The 13,852-nt window shown below is 47.7% G+C and overlaps 1 protein-coding gene across 1 annotated transcript in view; it reads left to right on the top strand.

Moving 5' to 3' along the window:
- Positions 1 to 1,737: 1,737 nt before the first annotated feature.
- LOC134987396 (putative nuclease HARBI1) overlaps positions 1,738 to 13,852 on the top strand; it is a 57,026-nt gene continuing 44,911 nt past the window's right edge. The window contains exon 1 of the mRNA XM_063950495.1: positions 1,738 to 1,917. Coding sequence (XP_063806565.1) covers positions 1,758 to 1,917 — 160 coding nt within the window. The 5' untranslated portion in view covers positions 1,738 to 1,757. The remainder of the gene's footprint in view (positions 1,918 to 13,852) is intronic.

Here is a 13,852-nt window from a genome sequence, read left to right as displayed (position 1 = left end):
GGAGAGGGTGACAGGGTGAGGGTGATGCCAGGGAGCGGGTGACAGGGAGCGGGTAACAGGGTGAGGGTGATGCCAGGGAGTGGGTGACAGGGAGCTTGTGACAGGGAGCGGGTGACAGGGAGCGGGTGATGCCAGGGAGCGGGTGACATGGAGAGAGTGACAGGGAGCAGGTGACAGGGAGCTTGTGACAGGGAGCGGGTAACAGGGTGAGGGTGATGCCAGGGAGTGGGTGACAGGGAGAGAGTGACAGGGAGCGGGTAACAGGGTGAGGGTGATGCCAGGGAGTGGGTGACAGGGAGAGAGTGACAGGGAGCGGGTAACAGGGTGAGGGTGATGCCAGGGAGTGGGTGACAGGGAGCTTGTGACAGGGAGCGGGTGACAGGGAGCGGGTGATGCCAGGGAGCGGGTGACATGGAGAGAGTGACAGGGAGCAGGTGACAGGGAGAGAGTGACAGGGAGAGGGTGACAGGGAAAGGGTGATGCCAGGGAGTGGGTGACAGGAAGCGGGTGACAGGGAGAGGCTGACAGGGTGAAGGTGACAGGAAGCGGATGACAGTGAGAGGGTGACAGGGTGAGGGTGATGCCAGGGAGCGGGACAGAGAGGGGGTGATAGGAGGGAGAGTCCACTCTGCTGGAGGTATAGCATACAACAGTACAGCCCTGAGCCTTGAGTCCCTGATACAGCATGGGAGAGCTCAGCCCATTGCAGACTGAAGTACTCCCCCCCCCCCTCCTAGTGCCCCCGCCGGATACTGAGGAATTAGCAGACCTGTTGGATGTGGTGGGGCTCCTCATCCTCTCCTGCACTTTCTAGCCCCGCTTGCCATGTTTAGGGCTGCGCAGGCTAGTCAGTGCACCAGCTGGATGCCTGAGCCGACAAAGGGGCGTGGCCACGGGTCCGTGATTAGGCCACGCCCCCGAACTGCTTCCTGACAGCTGCTCCATCCAATATCTGGCTTGTCGTGCGGTCCGAAGCTCACAGCCGCCCCCCCCCCCCCCTCCCCCCCGAATTTGCCCAATCACGTCAGTGTTAGTGACAGGGGTGTGCTTTCATATGAGCATGAAAGCACACCCCTGTCAAAGCGGCACCTCTAGTGAGTGCCGCTTCTGCTGCTTTTTTGAATGGGCTTTCACTGCCCAGTGCTTGGCTCCGCCCCCCGCTTCCGGCCCTTTCACAGAGACAGCGGGAGGCACCGAGAGCGGTGCCTCTAAAGCACATTTAGGACTGTTTTCTAAAGGTAAAAATGATTAAAATAACATCAATGCTAAAGGAGATACTTATGACACAGAATATGTGTCACAAGTATCTTTGTATTATTTTAATCGTTAATTACAGGGGAGGCACTGCCTCCCCTGCCTCCCCTGACTGCACGTCCCTGATATATATCCAGCCTAACCATTCATTGAAAAGAGACAGATGAATATCTAGACAGTAACAGATACTGGGAAGAAAAGAAAATAACATCTCTGTTATATAAGATACATCCTTTGAAAGAGTTCTCTAGTTGGATACAATAGTAACTTTGTGTTGCAATCTGTAAAGCGAGTGATACAAGTATCTTTCTCCTGAAAATAACACACAGCTGGGATACATCTAGTGCAGTGATTCCCAACCGCTGTGCCGCGGCACACTAGTGTGCCGCCAGCGGTTCTCAAGTGTGCCGCACAGCCGCCAGAGATGCCGCTGCCTGACTGCCGCAGTCATGATTAAGAAGATCGGCCAGCGCTGGGCACTTCTGCAGCCCAGCCAGTGACCTATGCTGATGAGCCGTGACTCACAGGTCACGGTCACGCAAACACCACATCTCGTTCCCGCCTGGAGTGCCCGCCCACTGCTGATCTGTGCTGCTTCCTCCATTCATTCTCGGCTCTCCTCACTGCTCCCACCACTGACGGTGAAAGATTTAACAGTCACAGGTTAGTGTGGCATTCCTATGGGGGCAATGTGTGGTGGCATTCCTATGGGGGCAATGTGTGGTAGCATTACTATGGGGCAATGTGTGGTAGCATTACTATGGGGGCAATGTGTGGTGGCATTACTATGGGGGCAATGTGTGGTGGCATTACTATGGGGGCAATGTGTGGTGGCATTACTATGGGGCAATGTGTGGTGGCATTCCTATGGGGGCAATGTGTGGTGGCATTCCTATGGGGGCAATGTGTGGTGGCATTACTATGGGGGCAATGTGTGGTGGCATTACTATGGGGGCAATTTGTGGTGGCATTCCTATGGGGGCAATGTGTGGTGGCATTCCTATGGGGGCAATGTGTGGTGGCATTCCTATGGGGGCAATGTGTGGTAGCATTACTATGGGGGCAATGTGTGGTGGCATTCCTATGGGGGCAATGTGTGGTAGCATTACTATGGGGCAATGTGTGGTGGCATTCCTATGGGGGCAATGTGTGGTAGCATTACTATGGGGCAATGTGTGGTGGCATTCCTATGGGGGCAATGTGTGGTGGCATTCCTATGGGGGCAATGTGTGGTAGCATTACTATGGGGGCAATGTGTGGTGGCATTCCTATGGGGGCAATGTGTGGTAGCATTACTATGGGGCAATGTGTGGTGGCATTCCTATGGGGGCAATGTGTGGTGGCATTCCTATGGGGGCAATGTGTGGTAGCATTACTATGGGGCAATGTGTGGTAGCATTACTATGGGGGCAATGTGTGGTGGCATTACTATGGGGGCAATGTGTGGTGGCATTACTATGGGGGCAATGTGTGGTGGCATTACTATGGGGCAATGTGTGGTGGCATTCCTATGGGGGCAATGTGTGGTGGCATTCCTATGGGGGCAATGTGTGGTGGCATTACTATGGGGGCAATGTGTGGTGGCATTACTATGGGGGCAATTTGTGGTGGCATTACTATGGGGGCAATGTGTGGTGGCATTCCTATGGGGGCAATGTGTGGTGGCATTCCTATGGGGGCAATGTGTGGTAGCATTACTATGGGGGCAATGTGTGGTGGCATTACTATGGGGGCAATGTGTGGTGGCATTACTATGGGGGCAATTTGTGGTGGCATTACTATGGGGGCAATGTGTGGTGGCATTCCTATGGGGGCAATGTGTGGTGGCATTCCTATGGGGGCAATGTGTGGTAGCATTACTATGGGGGCAATGTGTGGTGGCATTACTATGGGGGCAATTTGTGGTGGCATTACTATGGGGGCAATGTGTGGTGGCATTCCTATGGGGGCAATGTGTGGTGGCATTCCTATGGGGGCAATGTGTGGTAGCATTACTATGGGGCAATGTGTGGTAGCATTACTATGGGGGCAATGTGTGGTGGCATTACTATGGGGGCAATGTGTGGTGGCATTACTATGGGGGCAATGTGTGGTGGCATTACTATGGGGGCAATGTGTGGTGGCATTACTATGGGGGCAATTTGTGGTGGCATTACTATGGGGGCAATGTGTGGTGGCATTCCTATGGGGGCAATGTGTGGTAGCATTACTATGGGGGCAATGTGTGGTGGCATTACTATGGGGGCAATGTGTGGTGGCATTACTATGGGGGCAATGTGTGGTGGCATTACTATGGGGGCAATGTGTGGTAGCATTACTACGGGGGCAATGTGTGGTGGCATTACTATGGGGGCAATGTGTGGTGGCATTCCTATGGGGGCAATGTGTGGTGGCATTCCTATGGGGGCAATGTGTGGTAGCATTACTATGGGGGCAATGTGTGGTGGCATTACTATGGGGGCAATGTGTGGTGGCATTACTATGGGGGCAATTTGTGGTGGCATTACTATGGGGGCAATGTGTGGTGGCATTCCTATGGGGGCAATGTGTGGTGGCATTCCTATGGGGGCAATGTGTGGTAGCATTACTATGGGGCAATGTGTGGTAGCATTACTATGGGGGCAATGTGTGGTGGCATTACTATGGGGGCAATGTGTGGTGGCATTACTATGGGGGCAATTTGTGGTGGCATTACTATGGGGGCAATGTGTGGTGGCATTCCTATGGGGGCAATGTGTGGTGGCATTCCTATGGGGGCAATGTGTGGTAGCATTACTATGGGGCAATGTGTGGTAGCATTACTATGGGGGCAATGTGTGGTGGCATTACTATGGGGGCAATGTGTGGTGGCATTACTATGGGGGCAATGTGTGGTGGCATTACTATGGGGGCAATGTGTGGTGGCATTACTATGGGGGCAATGTGTGGTGGCATTACTATGGGGGCAATTTGTGGTGGCATTACTATGGGGGCAATGTGTGGTGGCATTCCTATGGGGGCAATGTGTGGTGGCATTCCTATGGGGCAATGTGTGGTAGCATTACTATGGGGGCAATGTGTGGTGGCATTACTATGGGGGCAATGTGTGGTGGCATTACTATGGGGGCAATGTGTGGTGGCATTACTATGGGGGCAATGTGTGGTAGCATTACTACGGGGGCAATGTGTGGTGGCATTACTATGTGGGCAATGTGTGGTGGCATTACTATGTGGGCAATGTGTGGTGGCATTACTATGGGGGGCAATGTGTAGAATTACTGTGAGGGCCAGTGCATTTGTGTTTTTCCCCCTTAGGGGCCAATATCTCTTTGTTTTATATCCCTGTGTGTTTGTGTTTGTTTTTTGGGGGGGTTTTTGCGCGGTACTGATGGTGTGCCCTGGCAATTTTCAAATCATGTTTGGTGTGCCGCGAATAGAATAAGGTTGAAAATCACTGATCTAGTGGGATTGAATATATTCATTTCTTTTGCTCTTTCTACAAATGATTTCTACCCCTGATTGAAGGGAAATGACTATTACTGTGGAATATATATATATATATATATATATATATATATATATATATATATATTCTTAATATCCAGAGGAGTCAAGATTCAAAAGTGGTGGAGTGAAGCCAGATAAATATATATGCATATATATAAATTTCCAGGGATGGGATATTGACTGTAATTCTTTTGAAGGTTGTATCAGGACTGCCATAACAACCGTATGCGTAACTTAGAGGTCATTTGAGTTAATATAGTAACATTATAAGGGGGAGTAAGAAAGAGAAATTCATTGAAGAATGTGTTTAAGTTTTGTTTAATCGTACAAACTGATAAAGAATAGATATCTATGGTATGTTTTAATGTGATGCAAATATTGCCACTGTTATGTATAACAAATTAAATGTATATCACTTATACTAAACAGCATCTAAGGATTGATGATTACTTACCTGATGTATGAGTGACAGTGGAGAATCGGAAAAAATAACAGCTGCATGGGTAACTGAAAAATATAATATAGCAAAAAAAAAGGTAGTTAGGGTTTTTCCCAAATTTACCCTTTACGATATAACAATATATCATAAATTTGGGTGGAGGCACTATAACAAGGGTGACGATTTGGTAACCTAAAGAACAACCTCCCAACACTTAGGGTTACATAAGTATCTTCTTTATTGAATTCTAATAATTTTCTAGCTTTAAAGCAGTTTGGGAGGCACTGATAGCAGTGCCTCCCGTGAATAATGGGAACGGGGACAGTACGGGGGGCGGAGCCTAGCACTGAGCTGTAAAAGCCCATGAAAAAACATACGGAAAGCGGCACTGTTCCAAGTGCCTCGCTGACAGGGACACCACCCCCTTGTCAGCGAGGCACCTGTGATTGGACAGCGGATCCAGGGCTGGATCCGCTTGTCCAATCACCCACATGCGGCGCTGGAGGCGGCGGGTCCCGGCGCTGATGATAGCCAGGAGTAGCGGTGGGCCTTCAGTGTGTGCGGCTCCCCCCCCCCCCCCCCCCCCCCCCCGTCCTCCTCCGCCGGCTCCAGTAGCAGCAGCAGCAGCAGGTTAGTTTGCGTCTCTCTCTCTCTCTCTCCTCTTTCTCTCACCCCAACCCCCCCGCCCCACCTCTGTGGATATGCATATCTCCCAACGTGACCCTATCTAGGAGGGACACAATGCTCTGCTCCTGGAGTTCCCTATTAATTTATGATTCCCATCACCTGTGCTGAAACACCTTTGTAATCCATAGACCTGTTCAGCACAGGTGATGGCAATCATAAATTAAGAGAAAGGTCCAGAAGCAGAGCATTGTGTCCTCCTGGAGAGGGTCATGTTGGGAGGTATGGATCTGGCAGTATAATGTTCATTTTTACAGGTGCCTCTACCCCTTTGGATTCTACTGGACAAGTGGACGTGATCGGCGTGGGACGTAGGTAAGTAATCTCTCTCTCATTTTTACAGGTACCCCTATTGGATTCTACATGGACAAGTGGACGTGACCGGCGTGGGACGTAGGTAAGTATGTGTGAGTATGTAAGTGTGTTTTAATAAAATTTTACTGTCACGGTGTGTGTGTTTGTGTTTTTATTTGGGTATTTTTTGTTGTTGTAGATCTACAGTTACCAGCGAGCCTGTTATTTCCCCGCCTGCTGGTGCTTGAGGTTCTCCAAGTACCAGCAAGCGGGGGAGGCTTGCTGGGCCTTGTAGTTCCACAACAAAAAAACAATATACTTTTTTACACACATGGCTATCAGCCCAGCACCCACCGCCTAGGGGTGTTGGGAACAGCCTCGGGCTTCACCCCTGGCCCTTGGGTGCCTGGAGGGGGGGGACCCCTTGATTTAAGGGGTCCCCACTCCTCCAGGGTACCCCGGCCAGAGGTGACTAGTTGGGGGGGTAATGCCACGGCCGCAGGGACCTACATAAAATTGTCCCCCGGCTGTGGCATTATCTCTCTGGCTAGTGGAGCCCGGTGCTGGTTTTAAAAATACGGGGGACCCCTACATCTTTTGTCCCCCGTATTTTTGGAACCAGGACCGGTCTAAGATCCCGGTGCTGGTTGTCTAAATACGGGGAGCCCCTGTCCAATTTTTCCCCCAGTATTTAAACAACCAGGACCGGCTAAAAGGACCCGAGGCTGGTTATACTTAGGAGGGGGGACCTCATGCATTTTTTTTTAACCCATTCAGACCCTTCTCCATTAAGTTAATGGAAGCCCTGGACAACAAAATTGCATTCATGTTCTCCTCCCACTCCCTTCCCAAACACTCATTTTTTTTTTTCTATAAAAATGTATAATATATCACAAGTATGATGAGCAGGCAGGCAGCGGGCATTGGCGGCATCGGACTGAAATAGAAATTAGTGACGGAGGGCTGGGTCAGTTGATTGTGGGCAAGTTTGTAAGCCATTGGCGGTGGTAGCGGGTATCGGCTCAGAGGCAGTAGCGGGCATTGGCTCGGCGGCGGTAGGGGTCATCGGCAGGATTCGGCGGACATTATGGCTGTAGTGCCTCACTAGCCACTGACCTCACCGCACGCCACTGGTGTATATGTGTGTATGTGTATATGTGTGTATTGTGCACGCGGCTGGGCGGGGTGGGGGGAAGGACACTGTCTAATATATAATTGATGTTGAATTGCTAATGCAAGCAAATAGTCTGGATTCAAATTCTTAAATAAGTAATTCCATTTATTGGTAAAACAGATCACCTTTAACAGAGAGTAAAGTTCTCCCTGGGCTATAATGATGGTCAGAATGCCCCGAGCACGGCGTTACATTTCAATATATTCCTTATACATTTAATTTTACACACCTACTGCGATAACACCTGATTTCTGATCACATGATCATATATAGACAATTGGCAAAAACAACAAGAAATATATTTGGTAACACATCCCTGTGACAAGGTTGTCTCTCTTGCTCTCAACTATGTGTCCTTGGTGATAATAAATTATATAATAGTCTTCCTATTTTCCATTGTATTCAGTTGTGTGGGGGGATTCCATATTTGGAATTAAAACTGGATTTCATGAGTCTTCCGGATGTGCGTACGTGCAATCCGAACCAACTAACTAACTAACTAACTAACTTGTTTTTGTACTGAAATGTAGACCAAAGGTAATTTACATACCTCCCAACTGTCCCGATTTTCACAGGACAGTCCCGTTTTTTTGGGACTGTCCCGCTGTCCCACCCGCGGGCCTCAGTGTCCCGCAGTGGGGGGGGGCAGTTGGGAGGCTCCTGCACTCGCTGCCCTGCTTAGCAGAGCAGCGGTGAATAGACGCTGTGCACATGCTGCTGCCGAGCAACGCAATAGAGTCTGTGGACTAGAGGGGAACAGACTCCATTGCGTATGCGCAAATCTCCGGGGAAATGGCGCAGTGGCCATTTAACCAAAGATTTGTGGATAGATGCGTCTGCTGGCGGGGGACTCCGGAGAGGTGTTAAAAAATGGGTGCAGGGTGTGCAGTATGGGCCCCCCCAGGACCCCGGGGGACCATGTGCACCGCATACACTGCACGATTACAGATACGCCACTGCTGCCTAAGGTGTGTCCACCTAGAAAGAGGAAACGTTGGTGGATGGTGTAGCAATGTGTGACTTTATTACACACTGCGTGCCTTCTTTTCCCCTTTGTGTGGATAACAATTGTGTGTATAAGTGGAAATAAGAGCATAGACTGCGTAATATCAAGTCAGCTGCTACAGCACTTCTTTATATGAGGTGTGATTCCAAGATAAAGTGTAACTGACCAGGACGCTCCATTCATGTCAAAACTGATGGAAGAGTTAAGTCCGTTACGTGGCATCTTAGCACCCGGTCTACCACCCACAAACTGAGGAGCCGGTGGATTACTGTAACCATACTATAAAGCAAATGATTAGGTGGGCGGTGGACCAAGAATAAAAAAGACTGGGATACTCTCCTCCCTTTCCTACTGTTTTTGTTATGGTAAGTACCACACGCCTCAACAGGATTTAGTCCATTTGAGCTCTTGTATGGAAGACAACCTCGGTGCATTTTGTACATCCTCAAGCAAGGCTGAGAAGAGCAAATTTATTATGTCAACCTACTAAAGCCTTGGCACAATAAAGGCCCTGTGTCTTCCATGCTAGCCATTAAAACAGAAGACTTTGAGGTACCTATTGAGTCCTCCTTGGCAACACCGCTAATGCAACAAATAATAGTAATGGTGGGAACAGGGATGTCTTTTCTCCAATTCCTGGGTAGAACATGATATAATTATATCTCCTGGGGTAGTAGTTAATCAACGGCCCTACCATATAAATGACGGGCCGTGGTTAAGCAAGATGTTGAAAATGTGCTTCAACTAGGCAAGGTGGAAGACTCCACCAGGGATTGGAATAGTCCAGTTGTAGTAGTCCTGAAATTTAATGGTACAATACATTTCTTCCATGACTGTAGATAAATATAGTCTCCCACTTTGATACATTTCCTATGCCATGGACAGACAAACTGGCGGAGAACTTGGATGAATGTATGTATCTGACCACTTTAGCCCTCACAAAGAGATATTGGCAGATACCCCTATCAACCTCTGCCAAGGCCAAAACTGCATTCTCTGTGTCAGAGGGCTACTTCCAGTATAAGGTATTATCTTTTGGTCTAAAAAGTGCACCTGCCACATTCCAGAAGGCTATAGACAAGCTCTTAAAACCACCTAGGGCATATACTATGGCATGAAGACATAGTCATCTATACACAAGATTGGGGTTCACATCTTCCCAAAGTGGAGGCTGTGTTAGAATCCCTAAGGGTCAATGGCCTTACTGCCAATCCAGAAAAATATGCATTGGTCATGACAGAGGTAAAATACCTCTGATACGTGGTTAGGCAGGCGAAGGTTAAACCTCAATTCAATAAGGTGGAAGCCATAAAGAACTGGTCCAAACCAAGGAATAAGGCCCAGCTAAGGACATGCCTCAGCCTGCTAGGATACTACCACCAATTTGCAGAGAACTTTGTACATTGGGCCACCTCACTTCTAAGGAAAACCTGTCCAAACAAGCTAAACTGGTCTGTCAATAGAAGCTGCGTGGGAGGACCTGAGTATGGGTTCATGCACAACAACCAGTACTACAAGCACCTGATTCCAGTAAAAGTGTATTCCTGCATCCTGATGCCTCAGGATCAGCTCTAGGCACAGTGCTTTCTCAACAGGCAGATGGGGAGGAAAAACCCATCCTGTATCTCAGTCCCAGCTTCTGCCTAGGGAGAAAAAGTATGCGACTGTCCAACAGGAATGCCCTGCTATCCAATGGGTTGTGGAAGCCCTCCTAGGTTGGCAAAGCTAAGGGACGGAGCATGTGGCAAAAAGGGTAGTTTGCCACAGACTGTTATAGGAGATACTAAGGCTTCCCCTGAGAGTCTGCAAGCTTATGGACAGGGTTAAACCTTCTTATTCTTCTGCACACACAGCACAGCTTCACAGGTGGACAGCATGGGTGTGATTATACAGCTAGTGAGCGCTCGGGAGGAGGTATCATTTCTGGTCTTGTGTTGGGAGCAGGACAACCAAAGCCGAGTTAGTTGGCTTGTATCTAGAGAGGTGTTAAAGTCGAAAATTATTGCAGTACACACATCACGTACAAACTACACACAGATGCCCTCCGCGCGTGTACTTGTTCTGACATGCGTGCGCATATCAGCAATTTGCGTATGGTCGCTCCCGCGGTCCTGCGCATTGGCGCGTGGTATTAGTATTTATGGTAGAGTTTGTGAACGCATGGAAGGCTATCAAAACACATTACATATTTAATCCAAATAGTGCACAATGTACACATAGGCCCTCATTCCGAGTTGTTCGCTCACTAGCCGCTTTTCGCAGCAGTACACACGCTAAGCCTCCGCCCTCTGGGAGTGTATCTTAGCTTAGCAGAATTGCGAACGAAGTATTCGTAATATTGCGAAAAGATTTTTCTGTGCAGTTTCTGAGTAGCTCGAGACTTACTCTTCCAGTGCGATCAGTTCAGTGCTTGTCGTTCCTGGTTTGACGTCACAAACACACCCAGCGTTCGCCCAGACACTCCCCCGTTTCTTCAGCCACTCCCGCGTTTTTCCCAGAAACGGCAGCATTTTTTCACACACTCCCATAAAACGGCCAGTTTCCGTCCAGAAACACCCACTTCCTGTCAATCACATTCCGATCACCAGAACGAAGAAAAAACCTTGTAATGCCGTGAGTAAAATACCAAACTTCTTAGCAAATTTACTTGGCGCAGTCGCAGTGCGAACATTGCGCATGCGCAATTAGCGGAAAATCGCTGCAATGCGAAGAAAATTACAGAGCGAACAACTCGGAATGAGGGCCATAGTCTCCTTGCACCACATCAGAAAGTAACAGCAGTTTAAATGGTAACAGAACAAAGGGATTCACCTTTACAGGATAGGAGGGGACAGAATAAGGTTATAAGGTGGTGTTTGGTATCCAGCTGAAGGGTATTTTAAGGGTAACATTCCGGTGTTGGTTTGAGAAAGATTGCATGTTCATGCGGATAGTTATGTGCAGGAGCAGAATATAGATATAAACTGTATTTACTGTACATTATGTATGCGGCGGAAATCCAGAGGAGACCACCCACAAGAGCAGTTGGAACAGACATCGCCCACCTATTCAAACCGACCTATGACCTCTCCTGTACTGTAAATGACCATCCCTGTGTCCAATGGACAAAGAGATTACAGTATCCATTGTGTTATGTTTTGGATGAATTGTATAAAGAGAGCCTGCAGCAGGCCTGGTCAGACACAAGACTCACAAAGTTATCTATTAGATGACCGAGGACCGGACTGGGTAGCGCGGCAAATCCAATCACGTATGTACCATTGAATGTAGCCATTATTCTATTGTATTGTATTGTTTGTATTGTAACCCCCTTTCAGCAATAATACGCTGTGGTGTCGGAACCCAGTGGTTTATAACTACAGACTGGTGTCGTGTCTTTCTTTCCCTGCTAAGGTTTAAAGTGTATTAGTATTGCATTGCATTGCTGTATAAGGTTTAAAGTGTATTCATTGGGTGTATGCGCGCTGTGTGTACTTTGTACCGTCAGCGCGGCGTTTGTTAGCAATGTCCGTACACGGTACGGGACTCTGTACGCTAACAGCGTAAAAGGTGCGTAGAGTGTGTATTAAGTTTAGCGGCAGCAGCGGCTCCATGGTAAAGTGTATTTAAAGTGTGTATAAGGTATAGCTTTTCATTCCTGTATATTAATCAGCATTCTCAATTGGGGGCTCCGTCCGGTTTTCCACATACTCACAGCCTAACAGGTCACAGCAGACTTAATCTATCAGCAAAAGGGTGGACAGAATGTATCCTACGTATCCTTTTCCTGGTCGATGTATGCACTGAATACTCTATTTATTTGCTGATTAGATGGCGTCTGCTCTGTATGGTTTGTAGAGATGCTGGTATAAGCCGTAAGGTAAACAGGAAAAAAGCTATTTAAAAATCTGTGAATTTTTTTTGGCGCCAAAAGCGTACACAGCACCCATACTCTTTGTATGCCCTCACATTGTTGCCATAACATTCAGATTGCTAGATTCATTTAGACCTGTGTGAAACCGTAGATATTTGTTGCTATCTAGTTAAAACTAAAATAAATATTTAAGGAAGTAAGCGTAAAGCACAAACGCAGTCTGGCCTCGTTGTAAAGGTTTATACAGAAAGAAACTGTGTTGTGTTTAGTGGGCAATAGTAGTTTTATTGCTCACATTTATAGAGTTGTATGATTTGTGCTATTGCGGACGTACGGTTTTGTACACGTGTCTCGGACAAAATACGGAACTGCACATGCGGCGTAAGAGATGTCAAAGTCAGAAAAATATCCCCATACACACTGCCATATTTGCACCGCACACTGGTCCGCGCTGCGCATGCGTACGCTCTCCCGTGAAGGCGCATACCCGCAATAGCGTGCACCCGCGGGCGCACGGTATGCGTATTTACGGTAGAGTTTATGTAGTCGTAGCGTGCGACTCATTCGTTACATATTTTCACAATTAATGTAGTTTGTAGATCATGGTCCCTTTGATAGATTCTGAAAGTTTGGTTAATATAGAATGTCCCTGAGCTGAGGAATCCCTCTTTGTATCGTAGGAAGGGTCTAACAGGAGTCATGCAGTAGTGTTTGGTACCCATCGGAAGAGTATTTAAATAGCAATATTCCGGTGTTGGTTTGGAGCGTATTAATCGCTCGTGCGAATAGTTATGGACATAAGAAGTTTATGTCCATTTCTACTATTTACTCATACTCAGGTATGCGGCGGGAAACCTAGTTCCCCACCCACCTGAGCTGTTTGAAATCGTCACAGCCCACCTGTATGAATCAACCTATGACCTTTTGTTATGATGCAGGGCCGAATTCCGACGTCCAATGGACAATGGGATTGTAGGGACTGTAGGATTGCATTGTGTGTGGGGCATAAATAGGCAGGCCGACCACATCCAGCTCTCACTCTTCAACGGTTCTCATTGCTGAAAATCGGGTGCTGGATGTCCAGGCGCATGCGATCGTTTACCCTTGTGCGTAAGTTTCTCTCCGTAATCATTGTCTTTCTGTGAGCCATTTCTCTCATATATATATATCTCTCTCTCTCTCTCTTCTCCTTCTCTCGTATCTCCCATTGACTAGTATTGTATTGTATTAGATCAGCATAGTATTGTATTGTATTTCTTGTATAGTTATTTGGTTAGGAAGTCTCTGTTATATTGTAGTGTATCATTTGTACTGTGATTCTTTTTGCAAGTATAATAGTTATAATACAGATAATAGGCTTTGGACCCTAAACCAGTATCTGTGTATTTTCTCATAGTTTTAAGTGTTCACTTGAGCGTCGGTGACGCTCAAGCAGCTTTGTAGTTAGTCAGGTTACACAAGGTTGCACTTACACCCTGTATTCACATTAAGGTATTCTGTGTATTTCATTAATAATAGGTTTAGACATAAAGGTATAGCGTTGTGAGCGTCTGCGCCGCTGGTGATCTCCTCGTGGTCTCGAGCGTCCGCTACGCCATAGCGAATCATTACGTTAGTCATAGCCAACAGAGTGCTTGTCTGTGATCTCTGGGCCGTGAGCGA

This window comes from Pseudophryne corroboree, unplaced genomic scaffold (genome assembly GCF_028390025.1).
Source record: "Pseudophryne corroboree isolate aPseCor3 unplaced genomic scaffold, aPseCor3.hap2 scaffold_1002, whole genome shotgun sequence".
Taxonomy (NCBI): domain Eukaryota; kingdom Metazoa; phylum Chordata; class Amphibia; order Anura; family Myobatrachidae; genus Pseudophryne; species Pseudophryne corroboree.
Note: the sequence above shows the minus strand (reverse complement) of the source record. Positions and strands in the feature narration are given on the sequence as shown.